The sequence below is a fragment of the Microcebus murinus genome, chromosome 18 (assembly GCF_040939455.1).
Source record: "Microcebus murinus isolate Inina chromosome 18, M.murinus_Inina_mat1.0, whole genome shotgun sequence".
NCBI lineage: Eukaryota > Metazoa > Chordata > Mammalia > Primates > Cheirogaleidae > Microcebus > Microcebus murinus.
In genome coordinates, this window is record NC_134121.1 from 9,408,229 (window position 1) to 9,431,520 (window position 23,292).

At 38.4% G+C, this 23,292-nt stretch overlaps 1 protein-coding gene and 1 long non-coding RNA gene across 2 annotated transcripts in view; one reads left to right on the forward strand and one right to left on the reverse strand.

Moving 5' to 3' along the window:
* The first annotated feature begins 226 nt into the window (after positions 1-226).
* On the forward strand, positions 227-23,246 carry LOC105878384 (uncharacterized). The gene is made up of 4 exons (XR_012913013.1): positions 227-283; positions 7,175-7,269; positions 22,474-22,577; positions 23,174-23,246. It is a non-coding gene; the product is annotated as an uncharacterized LOC105878384 (long non-coding RNA).
* Positions 6,721-23,292, reverse strand: part of LOC105878375 (myosin-8) — a 30,852-nt gene continuing 14,280 nt past the window's right edge. Inside the window, exons 18-39 of the mRNA XM_012777766.3 lie at positions 23,123-23,240; positions 22,601-22,724; positions 22,367-22,503; positions 20,328-20,583; positions 17,648-17,890; positions 17,384-17,560; positions 17,158-17,303; positions 16,982-17,072; positions 16,490-16,879; positions 15,937-16,063; positions 15,178-15,296; positions 14,866-15,062; positions 13,216-13,399; positions 12,967-13,132; positions 12,745-12,869; positions 11,479-11,787; positions 10,606-10,809; positions 9,151-9,276; positions 8,892-9,062; positions 8,604-8,708; positions 7,947-8,042; positions 6,721-7,002 (exon numbers count right to left, since the gene is read on the reverse strand). Coding sequence (XP_012633220.2) covers positions 6,853-7,002; positions 7,947-8,042; positions 8,604-8,708; positions 8,892-9,062; positions 9,151-9,276; positions 10,606-10,809; positions 11,479-11,787; positions 12,745-12,869; positions 12,967-13,132; positions 13,216-13,399; positions 14,866-15,062; positions 15,178-15,296; positions 15,937-16,063; positions 16,490-16,879; positions 16,982-17,072; positions 17,158-17,303; positions 17,384-17,560; positions 17,648-17,890; positions 20,328-20,583; positions 22,367-22,503; positions 22,601-22,724; positions 23,123-23,240 — 3,761 coding nt within the window. The 3' untranslated portion in view covers positions 6,721-6,852. The remainder of the gene's footprint in view (positions 7,003-7,946; positions 8,043-8,603; positions 8,709-8,891; positions 9,063-9,150; positions 9,277-10,605; positions 10,810-11,478; positions 11,788-12,744; positions 12,870-12,966; positions 13,133-13,215; positions 13,400-14,865; positions 15,063-15,177; positions 15,297-15,936; positions 16,064-16,489; positions 16,880-16,981; positions 17,073-17,157; positions 17,304-17,383; positions 17,561-17,647; positions 17,891-20,327; positions 20,584-22,366; positions 22,504-22,600; positions 22,725-23,122; positions 23,241-23,292) is intronic.

Genomic DNA, 23,292 nt, shown 5'->3' on the forward strand with positions numbered 1-23,292 from the left:
GAAGGAAGACACGGTTCCAGGCACTGGGAATAAAAATGTTTGTTCTCTCGAACAACTTATGACCTCGTTGGCCTGAGTGGGCGGGTGAATCACAGTACTGATAACGCAGAAAAGACAGCAGCTTTGAGGAAAGGATTGAAACCATGTTTCAATGGCCGAGGAGGACAGGACTTCCGGTGTGCCCCAAGGGCTCACGGGAGAGGTCAGAGCATGGGAAAGAGAGACCGGAAGTGATCCCCGCCATGGCCGGGGAAGGCCTGCAGGTGATACCGGGGCTTGGCGGGTAAGTGTTCATTTGAGGATTTGCCAGGGAGCAGGGCCTTGTTCACCCACGCGGTTTATTGGCGCTGTGCGACTCCAGGGGCAGCGGGGACGGTATGACACTGGGTGTGGAGCGGGAATGTGAGGGCCGAGCCCGTGACTGACCGCGCCAGAAGTGAAATGTGGGAAGATTCCTAAGTCGCCGCATCCCATTTGAAGTTTTTCAGTGTGTCTATAGCCACGCCATTATGGTGTATATATGTGTGTGTATATATTCCTATATAATATTGATAAAATCAAGCTCGGGTACTAAGCTCTGTGGGTACCAATTGAATTATATTTCCCAATAGTGGAAAAAATGAAGATTCTGTTTCTCAGAAGGTACTGCCTTCCGCGTCCATGCTTTTTAACAGAATTTCTCGTAGTTTGAGCCCGAACACTGCAGAACCTCAGTTTTCCCAAGAAAAGGCCGCGAGCTGTAGTTTCTGTGAGGAGCTGCGCAAACAGTCCGTTGTTTTGTGAAGGTCTGGGTGCTGTAGTCCGATAAAGGCCCTCTTGTGGGTGCGTTTTCTAAGGGGGATGTTTTTTCCCCTAAACACGGCTTGCTTTCTCCCGCGGCCTCCGGAAGCAGCATCTAAGTAGCCCTTGGAACCGGGAGAGGGGAATCAGGCTAGTAAATTCCATCCTTAAGTAAGGTGCTTTCCATCTGCCTATGACTGATTCTTCAGCTTCTCGCTTTGGAAAATGTGACTGATGAAGTCTGCGGTGAAGATGCTTGGGGACACTGATACGGGCAACATGTGCCCAAACCTCTGCCACAGCCAGCAGGCATAATTTAAGTTTACTCACTGACAGCTGCTGTGTGTTAGCCCAGGAATGTTAATCCTTAGCGAGAGCTTGGACAAAAGACAACAGTTTTTAGTAGCTGCGCTAATGGTCTCATCCATCAAATGACCCTCTCCTCTTCTCTTTTATGTTGTCATTTATATCCAGGTCTGTGATGAGAAGTGGATATAAAATCTTAAGAGGCATCTTTAATTATTTAAAAAATATGAGCCTCTAAAATAATTCCAAAAGTGATACAAAAATTGAAAATATAACCAAACCTACTGAAGGAGAATTTTAAATCACTCCTAAAATTTTAGCATAGAGATAATCTCTACCTAAACTTTGGTTAAAATCTTTTCACACATTTTTTTCCCGTGATTGTATGTGCTCTTAAACACTTACACTATTGGAATATCAGTCTGTAAGCACTGCTTTGTATTCTGCTTTTAGAACATGTTTTGAAAGTTTTCTCATGGTATTAACTATTTTTCTACATCATGGTATATTTTTTGGTTTTTGTTTATTTTTTTTTTTTTTGAGACAGAGTCTCGCTTGTTGCCCAGGCTAGAGTGAGTGCCGTGGCGTCAGCCTAGCTCACAGCAACCTCAAACTCCTGGGCTCAAGCAATCCTGCTGCCTCAGCCTCCCGAGTAGCTGGGACTACAGGCATGCGCCACCATGCCCGGCTAATTTTATATATATATTAGTTGGCCAATTAATTTCTTTCTATTTATAGTAGAGACGGGGTCTCACTCTTGCTCAGGCTGGTTTCGAACTCCTGACCTCGAGCAATCCGCCCGCCTCAGCCTCCCAGAGTGCTAGGATTACAGGCGTGAGCCACCGCGCCCGGCTGGTTTTTGTTTATTTTAAAGAGAGAGCGTCTCACTCTGTCACCCAGGCTGGAGGGCAGTGGCTCAATCATAGTTCACTGTAACCTCAAACTCCTTGGTTCAAGCGATCCTCCTACCTCATCCTCCCAAGTAGGCAGGACTACAGGTGTGCACCACCACTCCTGGCTAATTAAAAAAATTTTTTTGTAGAGATAATCTCACTGTGTTGCCCAGGCTGGTCTTGAACTCCTGGCCTCACATGATCCTTCTGTCTTGGCCTGGGATTACAGGCATGGGCCACCATGCATGGCCTACATCATGATTTTTAATAGTTACATAGTGTTCCATCCTTTGAATATACCATAATTTATATAGCCAAATGTCTATTGTTGGGCATTTATGGTACTCTAATTTTTTGTTCTTTTAAATATTCTAATGCATAAATCGTTATGCATCTCTTTAATTATTAAATTCATAGAATGGACTTTCTGGGCAAAGGCCTAAGGATGTTTTATGGTTTGTTATGGTAGAGTCCCTGTTACTGGAGCCTTCACAATAATATTGTGTGGGAAAACACAAAGTAATCACTAATGATTTGTTGATCATCAGATGTTGTAAACATACAATAATCAATTCAAATTGTGCAATAAAATAAGAAGTCTTGCAAAAGTTGCAGAATTTAATGAAGTCAATGAAAATGGTATTAGAAATCTTCTCAACTTTTGCAAAGCCATTGACCTATGTGGATTAGTGGTGTTGAAATAGTTAATAACCGAAGAACTGAAAATGGACAAAGATGATGACCTAATAGTTGCTTCAAGAGAAAGAATTCAGGATCAAAGGATTAAAAGGGCCCTTAAAAATATGGATGAAGCCTTCATGTATTTTTGCAAAAAGTACATTCTTTGTGATTGCATTATAAAAATTAAGCATAAAGGATGCAATAGAAAAATCTATGTACCTTTCCTTCCAAGTGCAGCAATTATTCATTCTTTGTTCTGAGAATTAGCAGAGAGTTGCAATTATGACCTAAATTTTAAGAAATAGATATATTTCTTAAATAGAAATATAAACATATTTTATAATATTTTTGATTTTATTTTTAAGTTCAAATCCTAGTTTACAATTTACTATGAAATTTTGGACCTCATCTTTATTTAGATTCGCTTTATTTTTTTTATTTTTATTTTTTGAGATGTTTTATTTTTATTTTTTATTTTTTAATTTAATTATTATTATTATTTTTATTTCAGCATATTATGGGGGTACAAATTTTAAGGTTTCAATAAATGCCCTTTCCCCCCCTCCCCCTACACGTCTGAGTTTCCAGCATGACCATCCCCCAGATGGTGCACATCTCTCTCATTATTTAGATTCACTTTAAATGGTTGTTTTTCCAGGTGGCATGATTGTCTATGTAGAAAACCCTAAAGAATCTACAAAAAAATCTCAGAACTAACAAGCAAATTCAGTAAAGTTTCAAGATACAGAATAAACATACAAAAATAGTTTTTTTTAATATACTAGCAATGATCATGTGGACACCAAAATTAGAAATACAATAACATTTACAATCATTTAAAAAAAGAAAAAAATTAGGTGTAAATTTAACAACATGTGTATAGGACTTGTATGCTGAAAACTATACAACACTGATTAAAGATCAAAGAAGATCTAAATTAATGAAGAAACAGACTGTAATCACAGACTAGAAGATTCAACATAGATGATGTTGATGTTCAACATAAAGATGTCAATAAACTGGTAAACGGGTTTGATGCAATTCCTGTCAAAAATTATAATTGTGGCTTTAAAGTTTGCCATACAATATTCTAAATATTATTAGTTTTCCAAAGTGTTGTAATTATTGTCTTTTCCCCAGTGAAAATTTTTAAATAGCTTTATGGAGGTATAATTGACATACAATATTACACATATTTAGAGTGTACAACTTGATCTGTTTTGACCTATGTACAATTTGATACATTTTGACCTGTGAAACCACATGTTAATCAAGATAATGAACATGTTCATCAGCCCCTAAAATGTCCTCCTGCTCCCTTGTGAACCTCCCTCCTCTGCTTTTATGCCTCCTGTAAACCCTTTCTCTCCATCCCTAGGCAACCACTGGTCTACTTTCTATCACTATAGATTAGTTTTCATTTTCTAGAATTTCAAATAAATGGAATCATACAGTATGTACTTTTGTGGGGCAGCTGGCTGCTTTCAGTCAGCATAATTATCTTGAGATTTATCCATGTTTTTTCCCCTGTTAACAGTTTATTTCCTTTTATTGCTGAGTAATATTTCATTGTATGGCTAACCCCAACTTGTTTGCCTATTCATCTATTGATGGACGTTTGGGTTCTTCCCAGTTTTCAACTATTACAAGACAAATACGCTGTGAATATTTGTGTATGAGTCTTTGTGTGAACAAATGCTTTCATTTCTCTTGGATAAATACCAAAGAGTGGAATGGCTGGATCTAATGGATAATTTCTTAACTTTTAAAGAAGTTACCAAACTTTTCCAAAGTGGTTGTAACATATTACTTTATTACTAGCGGGCATGAAAGGTCCAGTTCCTCCATCTCTTGGTCAACACTTTGGGTTTTTTGGCCATTGTAATAGGTGTGTAGTGGTATCTCATTGTGTTTTAATTGATATTTTCCTAATTGGTCATTTTGTTGAGTGTTTTTTCAGATGCCTGTTTGTCATCTGTATATCTTCTTTAGTGAAATGTTTGTTTAAACCTTTTGCCCTTTAAAATATAGAGTTTTCTTTTCGCTAAATTTTTAGATATGTATATATATTTGAGGTACAAGTATTTTATCAGAAATATAAATTTCAAATACTTTCAGTCTGTGGCTTGTCTTTTCATTCTCTTTATCAGTATTTTTCAAAGAGTAAAAACTTTCAAGTTTGATCAAGTCCAATTTATCAGTTTTTTCATTTATGGCTCTTGCTTTTGGTATTATATCTAAGAAACCTGTGCCTAAGCCAAAGTCACAAAGATTTATGTTTACTTCTGGAAGTTCTCAGGATTATAGTTTTACCCTTGATTTAAGCCAAAAAGCCAACAAGCGATGTTTTGATAATTTTGATTTTCTCTTTGATCCAAAATTTTGTATGAGAGAGGATTTTGAAATTTTTTTTTGTTTTGAAATTTAATTATTTTATACATATTTGAGATTGTAGCTTGCACAATTGATACTGTGAAAGATAGAGGCTGATAGGGGTTGATAGGTTGGGGAAGAGTATATGCTAGAAGGTAGAAGAAGGAATGCATAAAGTACAATCTTTATCTAGATTGCATTTTTTGTTCTGCTGTTTCCCCTCTTTCTGGAGGACAAACTTATGTTATACTTCACCGAGCCTTTCTTGTCTTATCCCTCATCCCTCTTTTCATAAGTTTATTCTTTCTCACCATCTCTGTCTCTCATCCAGTCTATTTGAAAATCCCATGTATGCTACCTTCAGTTAACCTAGAATCCATCCACTTATCATCTGCCAGTGCTATTTTTCTGGTCTAAGCTTCTGTCAGCTTTTATATTTTATTTTGCAATAGGCTCCTAACTAGTTTCTCAGTTTCTACCTTTGCTCCCTTCAGTCTATTCTCAACACAGCAGCCAGAGTAAAATCACTTCTCTGCCCAAAACCCTCCAAGGCTTTCCCACCTCACTCTGAGAAATGGCAAGCATCCTTAGAGCGGCCCTGGGGCCCTACATGGTCTGGTTCCCTGGTTCCTTTCTTTTGTCATAAGTGTCTATCTTGCTCATCCTCCTCCAGCCCTGCTGGCATCATCCATGTTCCTACAACATGCTCACCTGCCCCTGCCTTGAAGCCTTTGCATTTTTTGCCCCCAAATGCTCTGCACTTATATGCCCACTTGGCTTACTCTCTTGCTTCCTTTGGCTCCCTGCTCAAATGTCTTCTTACTAGAGAGGGCTTCTCTGACTACTCTCTATAAAATAGTAACTGCTTCCCACCTACTTTATTTCCCAGTACCACTTATCATCTGACACATTATATAGTTATATGTTTATTTATTGCCTTTCTCTCCTTTTGGAATATAAGCTCCCCAGAGCAGGAACTATGTTTTGTTTTTTTTTTTCTTATTTTATTAAATATATTTTCCTTTTTCTTTCTTTCTTTTTTTTTATGAGCATCCGTGGTCTGAATTTTTTTTTTATTTCGGCATATTATGGGGGTACAGATTTTAAGTTTTCAATAAATGCCCTTTCCCCCCTCCCCCCACAAGTCTGAGTTTCCGCATGATCATCCCCCAGATAGTGCACATCTCACTCATTATGTATGTATACACCTGCCCCCCTCCCCCTCCCACCTGCCCAATACTCTATTACTGTGGCACCTAAAAAAAATTTTTTTTATTTTACATTTTTTTTCTTGTTTTATTAAATATATTTTCCTTTTCCTTTTTTTTTTTTTTTTTTTTAATGAAGGAACTATGTTTTGTTCACTGCTGCACCCAGAGGACTTAGAACAGAGTCTGGCACATAGTAGAGGCTCAGTATCTGTTTGTGGAGTAAGTAAATGAATAAGTCTGTCTAGAGGGGCAGCCTCACAGAGTGTTTTCTTTGTAATTTGTAAAAATCTAGAGAGATTTGATAAAAACAAGCCCAGCAAAGACATTCGTGTGTATGGGAAAATGGAGGGGCAGCTGGGAAAAGTGGAGGTACAAGCTGTTGAATGCTCTGCAAAGCCATATGTAATACTAAAAATTAATAGCTACATGAGAACTGTGAGAGTAAATAATTTTGCAAATAAAAAATGAAAATCTGATTTAATTTATACATTTATTATAGTTTTTATTTATTCTGCATTAAGAGAAAAATAAACATCATAAAGCAAATGACCAAAAATAGCACATTTTGTGCATTTTTTCAGCCACTTGGCAGCATCAGGCAGGTGTGCTTACTCTGCACTGATTTTTGTGTGAACCTCCCTGCTCTTCACTCGCAATTTGTTGACCTGGGATTCGGCGATGTCAGCCCGTTCCTCTGCCTCCTCCAGCTCATGTTGGAGCTTGCGGAATTTAGACAGATGAGCGTTGGATTGTTCCTCCTAAGTATAGAGATAAAATTGTGAGAATTAGACTTTGTGGTTCTCATTTGCACTTGTCACCAGGCAGGATTATTTCCTCAAATCAAATATTTCCTTCTTATGGTCTGTTGGCCATATCTGACTTCAAATCTAGACAGGATTTGTAACTTCAATTACATATTTTACTTTAAAGGATGAAAGGAGAAGTAGTTTTGAAGTGGAGGGGACAGCCTCATATACGTCATGAGTGGAAAGGAGAAAGAGACCCATGCACCCTTATGGAGTTCAGTAAGTAAATGTAAGGTCACATTATAGCTTTGGGGAAATATTTTTCTGCAGTATATTTTGACTCCAGTGTTTAGAGAAAGTGAAAGAGTGGGGCTAGGAAGAAAGTCTTCCTCTGTTGGTTTGGCATATTACCATTTATGCTTTTCTCTTTCTTCTTTCCTGCCTCCTACCTATTATATATGTCTGGAAGAATGGAGGAACAAGCAGGAAAAGCGTAGGTGGAGAATCTTTCAGCATGTTCTTATAGTAGCTACAGCAAATGCAGGGATAATAGTCCCTGCTGATGACACTGATAGTGAGTGAATAAGTCAGTGCCAAAAGATCAATGTTTAGCTTTTGAGAATACTTGATTTTGTTTATGTCTAGAGGGACAGGAATATTTATCATGGTGTTAGAGTTTCTTCTGTATATTCATTGTAGCTATCACATAAGGTGGTTTATTTGTAACTTTTTTCTCCCCAATCCCTACAAACTGCTTAATAATAAAAATACCTCCTCTTGCAGTCTTATTCTATGACTAGGATTTGGGGCATAAATTCATATTTATAAAATCACCCGTCTCAAAATATGAGTGGTAGATTTTTACTTTGTCTCCTTCCTTCTTACCACATTCTTTTAACACACTTTCTATTCCAAAAGAAGTTTGCTTCTTTCCTCAAGGGCTTGAAGATACTTACAGCCTCCTCAGCTTGTCTCTTGTATGATTTCACCTTTGCCTGTAATTTATCTACCAAGTCCTGCAGCCTGAGAACATTCTTGCGGTCTTCCTCAGTCTGAAAGTTTGAAAAAACAATCTGAATTCAACCCAGAAAAACAAGCCTACTGTGGGTGGTAAAACAAATATTTGGTATGATGGCAGGTTGATCTGGGATAAACTTGATCTACTCCAAGGCTTTCTTTTATAGAATTAACAGTGGTACTCTTGTTAAATGTTTACAATGTGCGGGTGCTGTATTAGGGAATTACACACATCTCTAAGTCTTACCTCCTTACCTTGAATAGTAGATGCCATTATCCCTATTTTACAGATGAAGAAACTGAGGTTTAGTGTTAAGTAACTTCCTCCAGTTCCAAAAGCAAGAGAGGCCAAACTAGGACTGATGCCTAGTTTATCTGGTTTTAAAAGCCATGCTCTTTCCCCTCATGCTGTTTTCTAAAGGCCCTCCTAATCTTCCTGGCTTAGTATAGATCTGTGATAGGCAACTATGTCTTTTACCCCTTATATGCACTGAGTTAATGTGTATCTGTTTTCAAGTGCCACATAAATCATCATCAGATTTCCATTTTCCCTTCGGAAAAGAAGACTGGATAATCTAGAAAGCCATTCCGTTTACCTGGTAAGTGAGTTCTTTTATTCTTCTCTCATGTTTCCGTAAACCTTTAACAGCCTCGGCATTACGTTTCTGTTCATTTTCAACCTCTCCTTCAAGTTCACGTACCTGCAACCAAGAAAATTATTTATGCAGTCAATCTTGGGGGATATTAATTAGCCTAGGACCTACTGAAGGTATGGGGTGAGTGTCTCCAGCCTTAGGATGAGAATAGGAGTCCATTTTAGGAAGAGAGAAGGGAAGGAGTGCTGTTTTTTCCCTTCCCAGATTCAGAGAGATTGGGACACCCACTCTGGCCTCCAGTTTCTGGATCTGCTTCTTCCCGCCCTTCAGCGCCAGCTGTTCAGCCTCGTCCAGACGGTGCTGCAGGTCCTTCACTGTCTGCTCCATGTTCTTCTTCATCCGTTCCAGGTGGGCGCTGGTGTCCTGCTCCTTCTTCAGCTCCTCGGCCATCATGGCGGCCTAATTAGCAAATAAATCAAGAAAATAATGAACCCTGATGATAGCAGGTAACACACGTGTCTGTAAGACAAACGCTCATCTTGCTCACATCAGTGATGGCCTTCTTGGCTTTCTCTTCTGCATTGCGTGATTCTTGGATTACTTCTTCCACTTCACTCTGGAGTTGTGAAACATCATTTTCCAATTTCTTCTTGGTGTTGATGAGGCTGGTATTCTGTTAAAAATAGTGGAAATTTACAAGATTTATAGTTTGCCCTCTTGGGATTTTACAAATGTCTTACTTGCTAGCTCTTATAAGGGACATGTTGGCAACATTTCACTGAACTTTAAATATTTGTTCAGTGCAAAATACTAATCATTTGCAAGGCTAAAACCCTCATCCCCACTGTCCATTTAATTTATGCATAAGGACTTCTGAGGTTTAAGAATGCCTCTAGGCTGGGCGCCGTGGCTCACGCCTGTAATCCTAGTACTCTGGGAGGCTCAGGTGGGTGGATTGTTTGAGCTCAGGAGTTCGAAACCAGCCTGAGCAAGAGCAAGACCCCATCTTTACTAAAAATAGAAAGAAATTAATTGGCCAACTAAAATATATAGAAAAAATTAGCTGGGCATGGTGGTGCATGCCTGTAGTCCCAGCTACTTGGGAGGCTGAGGCAGAAGGATCACTTGAGCCCAGGAGTTTGAGGTTGCTGTGAGCTAGGCTGACGCCATGGCCCTATAGCCCAGGCAACAGAGTGAGACTGTGTCTCAAAAAAAAAAAAAAAAAAAAAAAAAGGAATGCCTCTAATGAACATTAATTAATTGCTCTTTCAATGATATTTCAACCAGACATCACTAGTTATTCTATCTTTAAAAGTCTGGAGATGGTAGAAAAGAAGAGATTTCTTTTTGTGAGTACCTGGCACTGACAATTTCTCAGTTAGAAGGAATCTATTCTTGGTGAACTTTCATGCTTTGTTCCCTTGGAGAATATCGAATTTGTAATATCTTACAAAGACATATTCTTAAAATTTCAACTCAGTGGTTCTCAAAGGGGAGTACTACTGCCTCATTTGAAAATGTTTGGGGGTGGATATTTTTGGTTATCAGAATGACCAGGGAGGTGCTACTGCGTTTAATGCCTGGGCAGTCAGGGATGCTAAGTGTCCTGCAATGTACATGGACGGTGAACACAATGCTAAAAGCATAAGTGCCCCTGATGAGAATCAACTGTGTGGAACATTTGCAGATTTTGGAGTCAGCAGGCATCTTTACTCAAGTTTATTCCACCTCATGGTTTCCAAAATAATCTAAAAAGTCAAACCTATTTTTAAATAAAAAAATAGTAGCCTTTTTGGGGGTAGAAAATCCAAAAAGACAAATAGGAACAAACACCAAAAACATCACTCATAATCCCATCACTACAAGATAACTGCAGTGAATACTTTAAAGCATATGCCCCATGCGTGTTTATACACACATATTTAAAAATGGGGCAGTTTCATATTATAGTTCTGATTCATCACTTACCAGTACTGGCATTTGTTTGGTGTGAGGGTCTCACCTGGGTGTGCAGGAGCTGGACGCGCTCACTGGCGTCCAGGAGCTCCTGCTCTGCGATCTTCCTGCTCCTCTCCGTCTGCTCCAGCGTGGCCCGCAGCTCCTCGATCTCAGTCTGCAGCAGGTTGGCTCTGCGCTCAACCATGGCCAGCTGCTCCTTCAGGTCCTCCTGGCCCCGCAGAGCGTCGTCCAGGTGGAGCTGAGTTTCCTGTTAAGTTGAAAAAAAAAAAAAGGCCTTAGCTGTTCTGAAGAAAATGTGAATATCCCAGGAGATTAACTGGAAGAATGTATTTGTGCCAGAAACAGGAGATTATATGCTTACATTTGAATGTACCTGAGAATGGTGATGCCATTTTCTTAGGATGAGAGAGAATTATCAGGAGATACAGATTCTTGTTCTATTTCTGCCATTAAGTTATTGTTTCATTTGTGAGTCACTAATGTCTATCATTTATGGAGCATTTCCCATATGTTCTACCCAGTACTTTACATCTGTTATTTCGTTTGATCCTCACAGTAACCCTGTGAGGTGGATAGTTTGATTTTTATTTTGAAGAAGAAGAAACAGAGTTCAGAGAGGTTAAAATTGGGCAGCCTAGTAAGTGACAAAACTAGGATTCAACCTCAGGCTTGTCTGGTGGCCAAGTCTGTGTGCTTTCTCTCATATTTTACCTTAATCTCAGGGCTTCTGTTTGTTTTTCTACATAAAAGTTCCTTAGAAATATGTTCTATATGTATTTAATTTAGCTACCTCTGTGCTATCAGCTGTATAATTTGTTAAATGAAAAAAAAGATGGTTTAACAAGGTATTTTGGAGAATGGAAGACAGGTAGGAGCTTCCCTGGCTCTTCTGAGAGGCTGATGTGGACCCATTTACCTTCAGAATCCCTTGGGTGTTCCTGTAATTCCTTAAGCTCTCTGAAGCCAAGCGGTTGGCATGGTTCAGCTGGATTTCCATTTCATTCAGATCTCCTTCCATTTTCTTCTTGACTCTCAGAGCATCATTTCTGCTTCTAATCTCTGCATCCAGCGTGCTCTGCATTGACTCCACGACTCTAATGTGGTTTCTCTTCAGCTGGTCAATTTCCTCATCCTTTTCAGCAATTTTCCTATCTATTTCAGACTTGACTTGGTTCAACTCAAGCTGGATGCGCAGAATCTTCCCTTCTTCATGTTCAAGGGATGCCTTAACAAAACAGTCAACAATTAATAATGGAAAGAACTTGAATATTTCAAGTTTGGAAAGAACTTGAATATTCTCTTGTGAGCCAAATTCTTATTAGTATCAGTTTGTCTAATTTTACAAAGTATAATACAGTAGTTCCAGAAACTTGTTAGGTAAATTATTCTTTTGTTTATTAAGTCACAGACTATATAGGGCAGCTCTGTAATAAAGGTGCTTCATGTTATACAAATATAATTCATATTAGTACTAACAAAATTATGTGATTAAACATATGTGTAAACATGAACTCTCAATCCGTTTAATAAATTAAAATGTTCATGTGTGATATACTAATCCCTGGTCTAGAAACTATCAGTTTTAAAATATGTTGATATTTTTTTCTGAGTAAATAATGTATGCTCACTGTAGAATGTGGGGCAATATATAAAGACAGAGAAAAAACTACCAATTGTGCCCCAACTCAGAAATAGCCATTTTAATGTGGTGTATTTTTTATAGTCTTTTTTCCTACTTCTATATATTTTATATAATCAAAATTATATTGTTATACAAATTTATATCTTTAAAAATTACTGTCTACTATAAATATTTCCCCATAATAATCATATTTAATGTCTATATAAAATTCTATCATGGCTGTTCTAATAACTTCAAAATAATTTGCTTAATTTTCCTCTTAGATTAGACATCTTTGTCTTAGAGATTTGGCTTAATTTAAGATTATTTTCTTGGAATAAATTCTTAGAAATAAAATTAATGGGTCAGTGTATTTACATTTTTAAGGCTTTAGATAGCTATTGCCACGTTGTGTTTCATAAAGGTCTACAAGTTTAAATTGTCCCCGCTTCAGGATAATGTATGCATCTCACAGTACCACTGCCCAGTTTGAGTGTTTTCACTCAACCGATGTTTGTCTTCAGTTTTTTTACCCACAGCATAACACAAGGTAATATGTACCTCTGCTTCCTCTAAGGCAGCCTGAATTTCACATTTCTCTTGTTCCACTTGCTTCTTTATTTTCTCCAATTCGTGAATTTGCTTTCCTCCCTCTGCAATCTGCTCAGTGAGGTCAGAAATCTCCTCTGTGGGTGAAGAGAGAAGTGAGAAGTGGTCAGAAAAATGGCAAAATGGAAAGGTCCTTATGGGCTACATGGGGTAGGTGAGGTTATGAGAACTCACGCTGCAAGTTCTTATTTTCTCTCTTTAGTGTTTCAAGTTGATCCAGGGATTCCTCAAAGGCATTCTTCACCTTGAAGAGCTCAGTGCCAAGAGAACGAGACTCCTTCTGGGAGGCTTCAAGCTCAGCCTGAGTTTCCTCATACTTCTGCCTCCATTCTGATAGGACCTGAAAAGCAGTAAGTCATTAGCTGATGCAAAGAGAAAGGAAGACCAATACAACATTGATAAAGTCTGAGCAGGCTGGGCCACCCTGTCAAAGTTCCTTTGCTTCTTATCCAGAGCTGCACAGGCCGCATTAGATCTTTCCACATCCAGCATGAGGTCTTCAACTTCATTCTGGAGCCGCTGCTTCGTCTTTTCAAGGGAAGCACATTTGGCATTCACGGCTTCTACATGTTCCTCAGCTTCCTGCAGACGCTGGGCCAGCTTCCTCCTGAAAAGTTAGCCAGGCAGTCAAGGAGAGTGGCCAAGACCAGGAACAAAGCGATAATCAACTTGGTCCCTTTTCATAGTCGTATTTCTATATTGGCAAGTAACATATGTTTTCAAAATTCTGGCAGCCAGAACTTCTTTCTAGATTGATAGAATGTATGAAAAGTTCCAAAGTGAAGAGCAGTTGGATTCAAGTCCTTGGTTTGTTTTTGAAATCTTAGAGGCCACTGTTGGTGCTGCCATTTTATGTGCCTTACTACATATGTAATTCAGGATTTTTTAAGATTTCTGATTAAGTATGGTTGTAGAAAATGACTAGCCAGGATAACTTTACTGATTGATTTATATATCCCTTCTCATTTCTTTTTTGTTTTAGAGACAGGGTCTCACTTTGTCACCCAGGCTGGAGTGCAGTGGTGTGATCACAGCTTACTGCAACCTTGAACTCCTGGGCTCAAGTGATCCTCCTGCCTCAGCCTCCCAAGTAGCTGGGACTACACACATGTTTCACCATGCTCAGCTAATTTTTTAAATTATTTATTTATCTTTTTTGTGGAGATGAGGTCTCACTATGTTGCCCAGGCTGGTCTTGAAATCCTGGCCTCAAGCAATCTTCCTGCCTTGCCCTCCCAAAGTGCTGAGATTATAGGTGTGAGCCACCACACTCAGCCTGCTTCTCATTTCAAAAAAGATTTGAGGGTAACTAGATATTTTGATTGGCAAAAATATACTGAGCATATTCATTTGCTTTCTCAGACTTTTCATTTCATTTTATTAATATGTACTTTCCCCCCAGTGAATAGCCAGTTTCTTCTAATCATATATATTTGGACAGTCTCACCAGAGAAAGAAATTAATGGATAAATCAGGACAATTCATGCAGTTTAAGCAAAGGCAGATTTTTTTTCTCTAAATTGTCTATGTTCTTGCTTCATTTACAATTAATTGTGTGCCAACTATACATCCTTAAGGTAGAGAAAAGCCTTTAGCTCTGATGCCCAAGAAGATCTACTTGAAAGTCTCCTTTGGTCTATGCAAAGACTAAGGCTTTGCCTTATTTAGACCAAAACTAGACATTATGTGTGGTTTGGTGGCCTCCAATATCAGTTTTAAGATGGATATCTGTCTATTCAATGATTAAGAAGGTGGGCTTTGGAATCAGAATGTCTGGTTCCAATCCCAGCTATACCATTCATTAAACATATAACCTTGGGTTAGTTGGTTAACATCTCATAGCCTTGATTTTCTCATCTGCAAAATGGGGATAAGAATAATGATAACATAATATGAAAACTAAATGAGTTGATGTATACGTATACTCAACACATAGTATGTACTCATTAAATGTTAGCTTTTGCTGTTGTTATGTTATCATTATCATCAACATCATAGCTGTTTCTGGGAGTTGCTAAGTTGGGCAGCTAAGAGACCTTGTCTTTTTCCTCCTCCAGAGTTTACAAAACATACTTGGCCTCCTCCAGCTCCTCTGTGCGCTGGATGGCATCCGTCTCGTATTTGGTCCTCCACTGCGCGACCTCACTGTTGGCCTTGGACATCGCCCTCTGCAGCTCGGCCTTGGCTTCCTGCTCCTCCTCATACTGTTCCCGCAGCAGGTCACAGTCGTGGCGGGAGGACTGCAGGGCGTGGGCCAGCGCATTCTTGGCCTGTAGAAGTAAAAGTTCAGTGACTTTAGTAGTGATATTTAATTTATATGCCTTAAGTAGAACCCAACTGGGCATGTTTAGGTTATTAGTCAAGACTGTCTTTGGCAAAACTCACTTTAGTTTCTTCCTCTAGCTGACGTTTCAGCTCCTCAATCTGCTGAGTAAATGCTTGTTTGCTCCTTGAAAGCTGAGAGACTAAAGCATCTCTCTCATCTAATTGTCGGGAATATTCACCTAAGAATATAAGAAATAAAGGCATTTTTAATGGCATAAAAATAAGCCTAAAGTTGTTACATACACACATATGTGTGAATGTGTGTGTGTGTACACACGTACACAGATTGAGCATCCCTTATCCAAAATGCTTGGGACCAGAGATGTTCCAGATTTCAGATTTTTTCAGATTTTGGAATATTTGCATTATACTCATTGGTTCAGCATCCCTAATCTAAAAATCTGAAATCCAAAATTCTCCAGTAAGCATTACCTTTGGTTCACGTTGGTGCTTTAGTTTTTGGAGCATTTCAGATTTTGGATTTTTGGATTAGGGGTACTCAACCTGTGTGTGTGTGTGTGTGTGTGTGTGTGTGTGTGTGTGTGTAAATATAAAGAGATACTTTGTTTCTGGTTAGAACTGGAGATTTAAAAATAAAATTGCTGCCTCTATTAACTTGTGACAAAAATATAAAAATAAAATTGCCATAAGAGTGTAACAGGTAAACTTGTCTGCTCAGTCTTGCTTTTCTTTTTGAACTTCTCAGATAATTTTGATTGTTTATTCCTCTCTAACATGGGAGCGTTGCTGTTGATTGGAATACCTGGAATCCTTTTCTATCTAGTCCATGGTTTGGGGACCCAGAGGAGGTGTCTTTACCTGCTTCAGTCTGCAGGCGAGCTCTCTGCGCTGTCAGGTCGTTTATCAGCCGCTGCTGCTCTTCTTCCCTGGTCTTAAGTTCACTCACCTGATCTTCTAGAGTGCGGCATATCTTTTCAAGGTTTCCCTACAGGGTGTGTGGCAATGAAAGATTACACATTGAATATAGTAAAAGAATCAAGTAAAAAAACTTGATTCTTAAAATAGTTTTAGAGTGAATAAATTTATGTCAGTTGTGAGTAGAAAGTTATGACATCAACTCTGAGGACCCTGCCAGAACTTAAGCATAGTGAGTGTGTGTAGTGTCCTTAAACTGGTCATTGTTGGGAACTATTCATTTATCCCAAGGATACTGACACTTGCTTAAAGTGGATTTTGAAATCATCCTAATGGATCATAAACAACATTTTTAAAAAACTAAGTAGAATAGAATATTATTAGGATAGAGAATATTTGAGTATTGCTATAAAATGCCTGCAAACAATATTTAATGACAGAGAACAATGGGTGTTCTTGTAAATTATCACCTTCATTTAAAGACAGTATTGGGTACCTTGGCTTTGGAAATGGCCTCTGCATTACTGCTAAGGTCATCAATCTCCATCTTCAGCTCACTCTTCTCCTTCTCCAGTTTCTGTTTGACCCGCTGCAGGTTGTCAATCTGCTCCCCAAGCTCGGCCATACTGTCTGCATGCTTCTTCCGAAGAGCAGCCACTGTGGCTTCATGCTGCAGGGTGGCCTCCTCCAGGTCCCTGCGCATTTTCTGGAACTCGGCCTCCCGTTTCTTGTTCAACTCCACCTGGGCAGAAGTTGCCCCACCAGCTTCTTCCAGCCGCTCACTGATCTCCTCCAGTTCCCGGGAGAGGTCAGAGCGCTGCTTCTCTGCTTTGGCCCTGGAGGCCCGCTCTGCCTCAATTTCTTCCTCTAGCTCCTCAATGCGGGCCTGGGAGTGAAGGGAGCACATTAGCATAAACTCATCACAACTTCAGGTTTTGTGTGTGTGTGTGTGTGTGTGTGCAGAAAAAATAGAGGTGAGATAACAAACCTGCAACTCTTTGATCTTCTTCTGTAGTTGAATTTCTACTGCTTGCTCATCTTCAATTTTGCTTATCAAATTGCTAATTTCAAATTCTTTCCTTTAGACAGAAGAACAAGACATATTAATACTCATATGAATTAAAAGGTGATATCACATAGATTTTTTTCCTAAAAGGCTCCTACTTTTTAAGCTTTTCATCAAGTTGCTGTTTGTCGTTTTCTATATCCATTGTGGATTCTTGGGCCAATTTGAGGTCACCCTCCAGTTTCCTCTTTGCTCTTTCTAGGTCCATTCGAAGTTTCTTTTCTTGCTCCAGAGTTCCTTCAAGCTAATAAGAAAGTAAATATGTTAAAAATTGAAAGTATATTTTAAAACAGTCTTTCAAAAGGATATAAAAAATGGGTTTACATCATCCACTTGCTGCTCTAGCTTGCTTTTAGCTTTGGTCAGGGTGTTGACTTTGTCCTCTTCTGCTTGCAGGTCATCCAGGGTCTGCTGGTGGGCCTCTTGGAGGGCCTTCTTTTCCTTAGTCAGCTTTGCAATGGTTTCATCCAGGCCTGCCATCTCTTCTGTGAGGTTTTTCACCTGCAGAAGTTAAGAAAGAGATTATTTCTCCTAGAAAACAACTTGGTGGCAGAACCCCTATATAGTATTGTAGAATATGGTTCAAACCTTGTTCTCTGTGGCATGTTTCTCCTTCTCAACCTTGGCCAGTGTCAGCTCAAGGTCATCAATGTCTTTCTTGAGTTCTGCACATTCATCCTCCAGTTTCCTCTTCTTGGCTGTCAATTCAGCATTGATCTCTTCCTCTTCCTCAGCTCTCTCAGTCGCCTCCTTGATTTTGGCCTCGAGCTGGATTTTGTTTTTAATCAGTTGCTCACACCTTTCCTCTGCATCAGCCAAGCTATCTGCTTCCTGTGAAGAGATTTATTCAGATATTTAGAGTTTGTTTCTTATTTTGAAAATCATTTTCATGCAAAAATAATGGTGTTTTCCTGAATTCTGTTAAATTTGTCAGTATGAATGTAAGTTCCACTAAACTGAACATTGTTACATGGCCTGGTGAAATGCAGCTAATTAGAAGTGAGACTGTGACTTTAGAAACAAACTAGTTTGCAAAATGATTGAGTTTGAGTCATTGAACTATTTAAAAAATAGTGTGTAGAAGTGTGGAAAGACCAAAGGGATGCCTGGGTTCTTGCCCAGGATTGCCTCCATTTGTATGGCCTTGGGCAAATTGCTTTATTCCTATTATTCTCAGTTTTTTCATTTGTAAATAAGAGGGTTGGAATAGATGATTGCTGAGAGCTTTTCAACTGTAATATTTAAAGATCATGATTTAGTTAAATTGGTTAGTTTTTTTCCCCACTCTGTATCCTCCTCAAGCAACTAATTGCTAGATTGAGTTAAAAAAAGAAAAAGAAGAAAAATTTAAATACATTTCCATGCAGAATTCTTTTACACTAAAACCTTCCTGATAGCCCATAATAGTGCTATAATTTCCCACAATTTACATTTCCATTTAAATAATTAACTATTAGTCTCAAAATGAACTTTATCTTTTGAAACTTTTACCCCAGTTTTTTATTTTGAAAAGTGTTAAACCTACAGAATAGCTGTATGAATAGTACAGTAAATTGCCATATACCATTTACCTAAATCTTCAAGTTGTAGACATTTTATCTTACTTGTTTTTTCCTCTCTAAACACACACACACTTCCCCCGCAATCATTTGAAAGTAAATGGCAGATATGATATTTCAGCATTTCTCTGGTAGGAACGTGAACATTCTCCTACAATACCATCATTACAAGTAAAGATATTGTCATTGATACAATAATATTTTCTAATATACAGTCTACAGATTTCTCTAGTGTCCCAAAAATGTTCTGTATAACTTTTGTTGGTTTTGTTTTATTTTTATATGTAATACAAGCAGTAGGCCTAAACTGTATCATAATTCTCAGAAAGTTGTAGAGTTGACCAGGCTAGAGATTCTTTTGCTTAGAACAGTTCTACTGAAGGAAAAGTTGATGAGCTGTTCTTAGTTAGCCCTTCCTGTTTTTATGTTTTTGTTTGCTTTTGCTTTTATTTTCCTGTTCACTTTCTAATCCTGGTCGATATGGAAAACCTATGTTGAACCTCATAAAGTTTGACAAATTTCAAACCCATATAACAAGTTAGAAAAAAAAGAGAATGAACAATGATAATCATGAAACTAGATTCACCAGTTGTTAATATTCTGCCATATTTGCTTTATCAGGCTTTCTCCTCTCCCCCCATAATTATCAAAACAAATTTTAGACTATATGAGAACATAGAATTCTGAGAAACAATAAAGTTTTTATAGTTGACTAATTAAAGGACTCAAATAAAAATCAGTCTAACTTATTAGATTACTTTGGCCTGGGGAATTTTTTAACTTCCCAGTGTTTGTTTTGTTTTTAAGTGTTTAAAAATGTTTAAGTGGAATATAATGGGGACTTCCTAGGCTTCCTCTGCTTTTCTTTCTTTTTTTTTTTTCTTCTTCAGCTTTACTGCTTAATGCTTTTATTTTTAATGGTGATACACTTAATACATATTCACTCATTGATGATAACTATGAAAACAGGTGGTCCCATGCTTTTGGAAAAATGTAACCTTCAGATAAGTGAAGCTATCAGAAGGAAAAATTGAAAATGGCTAAAAAATTTAGGAAAACTGTCCCTTTTAACAGGTTACTTTATGATATTGTTAAGCCTATTGAACAAAGAAAGTGGCAGGTTCTGTTGGGCCAGGACGCTGTCACTAAACTTACTCCCTGCCCTGATTACCACTCCTTTCTGAGCTATAAACAGAGGCCTGAAGAACTCAAGATTTGTGTCAAAAGAAGAATCAGGGAGAACACATGGTTCTACCTCACATGTTGTTATTTTACTGAGCTCAATCTTGGAGGTTGGTGCAGGGAGATACAGAGAGAAATAAGAGTAACTGTCATTCTTGAATTTAAGTACAATCTCATAGACTTGCTTTTAGAAGAGAGGACTATACTTTTAAAGCTGGAATGAAGCAGCCAAGGCAAAAGAGTAAAATATCTGACTGAGATTTGGAGGCTTGGCTTTAAACTGCTTCTTCATAGCTGTTAAATTTTGTGATATCATTGAATAAATTATTCAGTCTTTCCTTTTCCCTTCATAGCTTGGAAGTAATTGTGCCTTCCTCACAGAATATTGAAAGATAATTAAATACTAAAAAAGGCAACTTGAGTTTTTTTGGTTTTTTTTTTAAGATAAGGCCATTTGTAAATCCAAAGTATGTACATATTCAGAAAAACTTCAGTAACATGGTGCATTCAGAATATAGAGTACTTACAGATTGAACCTGGAGTTGCAGATCATTTTTCTCTTTTAAGAGAGAGACCATTTTTTCCTCCAATTCCTTCCTTTTTGCCTCTGACTTGGCAAGTTCATCTTTGGTTTTCTGGAACTCCTCCTTCATGGTGGCCATCTCTTTCTCTGTCTCTGCACTCTTAAGGAGAGGCTTGATCTTGAAGAAAAGTTTCATCCAGGGCCAGTGCTTGACATTCATGAAGGCACGGACATTATACTGGATGCAGAAAAGGGCTTCTCTGCAATGACATAAAAATGTCAGTGTAGATTGATCTCTTAGAGGCAATGCTATTATTATTTATTATACACAAACTCCCCTTTTAATGAATGCTCCCCACATATAAATGATATGTCAAATTCTGTACGTATCGTGCACATGTACACACCCACATCTACATACACGCACACATACACAGTCTCACATACTCAGTAGTCCTCAATATAACCACTTTGCTAATGTAAGTAACGTTCATATCAAGCAAATATGTGTTCTCAATCTCTGTCAAACTAGCAACGAAGCTGATGTTAGAGGGTAAATACTGTGACTGTATGAACAACATGTACCATTTGACATATTACAGTATTGATGATTTGAGAGTGAGCATGGCAATTGTAAGCTGATTATGCTGCTTTGCTGTTGGCAGATGGATATGAACTGTGAAATGGCATAAGTTGTTTTCTGTATTGCCCCACCCAAACTGAGTTTATGACTCTTCATATCTTCCTTGAAGCCACTCCTCTTATTCTGAACACCACTGAATTATCCACTCTATAAACTTCTTTTGTTACCTTCTTCAAATAATATACTGGGTTGTCTTAAATTCTTTCAGTTGCCTGAGTCTTACTCGCTTAATTAGATTGTTAATATTCACAGGTCATTTGGCATGGGTTGATCTCCAAAATTTGTGTTTTTTTTTGAGATAGAGTCTCACTTTGTTGTCTGGGCTAGAGTGCCGTGGTGTCAGCACTCACAGCAACCTCAAACTCCTAGGCTCAAGCGATCCTACTGCCTCAGCCTCCCAAGTACCTGGGATTATAGGCATGTGCCACCATGCCTGGCTAATTTTTTCTATATATTTTTAGTTGTCCAGCTAATTTCTTTCTATTTTTTTAGTAGAGACGGAGTCTTGCTCTTGCTCAGGCTGGTCTCGAACTCCTGAGCTCAAATGATCCACCGCCTTGGCCTTCCAGAGTGCTAGGATTACAGGTGTGAGCCACCATTCCCAACTTCCAAAATTTGTTTTATTTAAATAAACTTGAAAAATAGTGATAAAAGATACCCCTTCTGCAGACTATAGCCATAGACTGGCTAGGTTTGACTACCTTATAGTAATGTATATGTCTCTTCAAGCTTGTTAAACTAGAAATCCTGTTTCTATCGGTTCAGTTTTTACGACCTGTAACTGCAAAGGCAGATACCATGACACAAACCATAATGCAGACAAATGGAAGAGACTCAGGAACACTTATAGTGTAGACCTGAATTAGTACAGATATGTAAAATGAATGTGCAGTGTGTGTGTAAGGAGAGGCAATGCAGTAATGCTGGGGAGGTAAGCTGGATGGGGTTAATTACAGAAAGGAGAAATGGAAGTTTTAAATTGTTAAATAGATAAATTAGGATGCAGGAAGGGGGCTTGTCAAACATGAGAATAGGAGATAAGCAAATTGTTTATCCTGGCTGGAGAAGGCTGTGTGGTTGGAAATGATAAATGAGGCGGGGAATAGAGAGGGCCTTGATAGCCAAGCAAGGCAACTGGCATGATGACAATAGTGCTCACGGCAGACTGTTACTGCAGCTATATGGGAGATGGTTGGAAAGGGAGAAATTGCAGGCAGGAGAGAAGTTTTGGAGAGAATCCAAGTTTGTGGCCTGAAGCAAAGGGCTGATGTCTTGTGGTGGTGAGTTCTGAACTGGGTGAGAGACACATTACCCACAAAATAAAAGAATTAATGAATAAGGAAGGCTAATAGATAGTCCCTAAGGGATCTAATAATCCTGATATTCTGTGTGGTTGTTACCTCCTTTGCAACATCTTCTGATATTCTACCCTCATTAGGAAACCCCTGCAGACTGCTTGCGTTCTTGTTATAATCTGGGCCAACTTTTCATCTCTCATTTCTTCCAGAAGACCCAAAAGTCCAGCTTTGAAGAAAACCTGGCAAAAGGAAGAGTCACATATCATCCCCATACTACAGGAGACACAGAAATGGCAGAAGATACTTGGATCAGGTATAAACAAATAACAGCTATACCTTGGTATGTCCAAATTTATATTGGGTATGATCAATATCAATAGAGGCAAGAAGTTTCTCAGAAGCCTTCTTACTGTCAATGAACTGTCCTTCTGGAATAGCACTTGCATTTAAAACCTTGTATCTGCTCAGTTAAACAAAGAAAGAATGGTTAGGAAAATGTAATCACATGCAAACCAAATGACACCAAAACAAAAGATCAATAAACATATGAGAGCAAAAGTAAAAGTAGAAAATCCAACTGTCCTATAAAGTCAGATAGTAAAACAATGACTTTCTGTTGCATGTCACCTTCCTGTTAATCTTTTAACCTGTTATTCTGTCCTACTACCATAGGACTAACTATTGGACTTCTTAATTTTATAATATATACTAAGAAGGGTGCCTGACATCTCTGCTGAATCAAAAAAACTTAAAAAAAAATATGCCAAGAAGGATATATGCAATACAATGAACAGAAGACAAAGATTAAGGTGGTAAAATATTCTCAGCATTCAGTGAAATATAACAAAGAGGACTGACCTTTGTTTAAAATCCCCATATAAGATTCTGCTTGGGAATCCTTTCCTACAGATGCGGATGCCTTCCAGCACACCGTTACACCTCAGCTGGTGCAGGACAAGTTCATGTTCCATTGCCCCTAAAAATATTGAATAATACTTACTGCTGGGCATTTAATTTGCAAACCTAAG